Source organism: Vigna radiata, unplaced genomic scaffold, assembly GCF_000741045.1.
Source record: "Vigna radiata var. radiata cultivar VC1973A unplaced genomic scaffold, Vradiata_ver6 scaffold_411, whole genome shotgun sequence".
NCBI classification, from domain to species: Eukaryota; Viridiplantae; Streptophyta; class Magnoliopsida; order Fabales; family Fabaceae; genus Vigna; species Vigna radiata.
The window spans coordinates 7,541-9,719 of record NW_014544153.1 but is presented as its reverse complement, the minus strand read 5'-3'; the positions used below and the strand labels follow the sequence as shown (position 1 = coordinate 9,719).

Genomic DNA, 2,179 nt, shown 5'->3' with positions numbered 1-2,179 from the left:
GTGGTGGTGGTGGCAGCAGCGGTGGTGGTGGCGGTGGTGGTGGTGGAGGTGGTGGTAACGATGGTGGTGGTTGTGGTTGTGGTGGAGGAGGCGGTGGTTATGGTTGTGGTGGTGGTGGTGGGGGTAACGATGGCGGTGGTGGTGTTAGTGGTGGTGGCAGTGGTGGTGGTGGTTGTGGTGGTGGCAGTTGTGGTGGTGGTTGTGGATGTGGTGGTGGTGGTTGGGGTGGTTATTGTGGTTGTCCTGGTGGTGGTGGTGATGGTGGCGGCAGTGGCGGTGCTGGCGGTTGTGGTGGTGGTGGTGGTGGTGGTGGTCACGGTGGCGGCGGTGATTAGGGTGGTGGTTTTTGATATGGTGGTGGTGGTGATGGTGGTGGTGTTGGTGGTGGTAGTGGCAGCGAAGGTGGCGGAGGCAGCGGAGGCGGCCGAGGCGACGGCGGTGGTGACGGTGGTGGTGGTGGCGGCGGCGGTGGCGTTGGGGGTGGTGGTAGTGGTGGAGGTGGTGGTGGCGGCGGCGATGGCAGCGACGGTGATGGTGGTGGTTGTTACGTTGGTTGTGGTGGTGGTGGTGGCGGCGGCGGTGGGAGTGGTGGTATTGGTGGTGACGGTAGTGTTAATGGTGATGGTTTTGGTTGTGGTGGTTGTAGTGGTGGTTGTGGTGGCGGTGGTGGTCCTATCTTCATTCCGCTGCTTCCATATCAACATTCATGGCTGGAGCAACTTCATCAGTGATGGTGGTGGTGGTCGTGATGATTGTGGTTGTCGTTATGGTGTTATTAGTTAAGGTGGTGGTGGTTGTCATGCCGGCGACGGTGGTGGTGGTTGTGGTGGGGGTGGTGGTGTTAGTGGTTGTGAGGATGGTGCTGGTGGTGGCGGCGGCGGCAACGGTGGTGGTTGTTATGGTCGTGGTGATGGTGGTGGTGGTTGTGGGGGTGGTGGTGGGGGTGGTCGTGGAGGTGTTAGTGGTGGTGTGGGTGGTGCTGGTGGTGGCGGATACAACGGTGGTAGTGGTGCTGGAGGTGGTGACGATGGTGCTGGAAATGTTTTAAAGTCTTGGTTTTTTAGACTTAGGGACTGCAATGCACTCTTTAATTCCAAAAATGAGGAGTAGTGTCAAAATACAGGTGCAAGTTATTTTTGGTGGTGAGATTGTACTAAGTTGTTGCTTAGTGCCAAGATTATGATATTTTTGAAAGCCTTGGTTTTTTAGACTTAGAGACTGCAACGCACTCTTTGAATCCCCAAATGACGACTACGGTCAAAATATAGGTACAAGAAATGTTTCAATTTAGTTGCTTTTCAAGCAAGCTATGTTTGGTGGTAAGACTGGACTAAGTTGGTGCTTGGTGCCAGTGGTTGTGGAAATTATTAAAGTCTTGGTTTTTTAGACTTAGGGGCTGCAATGCACTCTTTAAATCCCCAAATGACAATTAGTGTCGAAATATACGTACAATAAATGTTTGAATTTAGTAGCTTTTCAAGCAAGCTATGTTTGGTGGTGAGACTGGACTAAGTTGGTGCTTGGCGCCAATATTTGGAAATTATTAAAGTCTTGGTTTTTTAGACTTAGGGGCTGCAATGCACTCTTTAAATTCCCAAATGACGACTAGTGTCAAAATATAGGTGCAAGAAATGTTTCAATTTTGTTTCTTTTCAAGCAAGCTATGTTTGGTGGTGAGACTGGACCAATTGGTGTTTGGTGCTAAGATTTGAAAATTTTTGAAAGTCTTGGTTTTTAAGACATAGGGGCAACAATGAAGTCTTTAAATATCGAAATGATAGTTAGTGTCAAAATATAGGTGGAAGAAATGTTTCCATTTAGTTGCTTTTAAAGCAAGCTATGTTTGGTGGTGAGGTTGGACAAGGTTGGTGCTTGGTGCAAAGATTTGGAAATTTTTGAAAGTCTTGGTTTTTTAGACTTAGGAGCTACAATGCACTCCTTAATTCCCCGAATGACGGCTAGTGTTAAAATACAGGTGAAAGAAATGTTTCAATTTAGTTGCTTTTCAAGCAAGCTATGTTTGGTGGTGAGACTGTACTAACTTGGTGCTTGGTGCCAAGATTGGGAAATTTTTGGAAGGCATGGATTTTTAGACTTACGGGCTGCAATGGACTCTTTAAATTCCCAAATGATGCCTAGGGTTAAAATATAGCTCCAAGTGGTGGTGAGACTGTACTAA

General features: G+C 48.4%; 1 protein-coding gene across 1 annotated transcript; it reads left to right on the top strand.

The window, feature by feature from the left end:
• Positions 1 to 351: 351 nt before the first annotated feature.
• Positions 352 to 1,055, top strand: LOC106755450 (ctenidin-3-like; the record flags this gene model as incomplete). Its single annotated transcript, XM_014637611.1, has 3 exons — positions 352 to 548; positions 647 to 669; positions 785 to 1,055. Coding segments are annotated over exons 1-3 (491 nt in total), but the record flags the coding sequence as incomplete, so codon positions are not given.
• Positions 1,056 to 2,179: the final 1,124 nt, after the last annotated feature.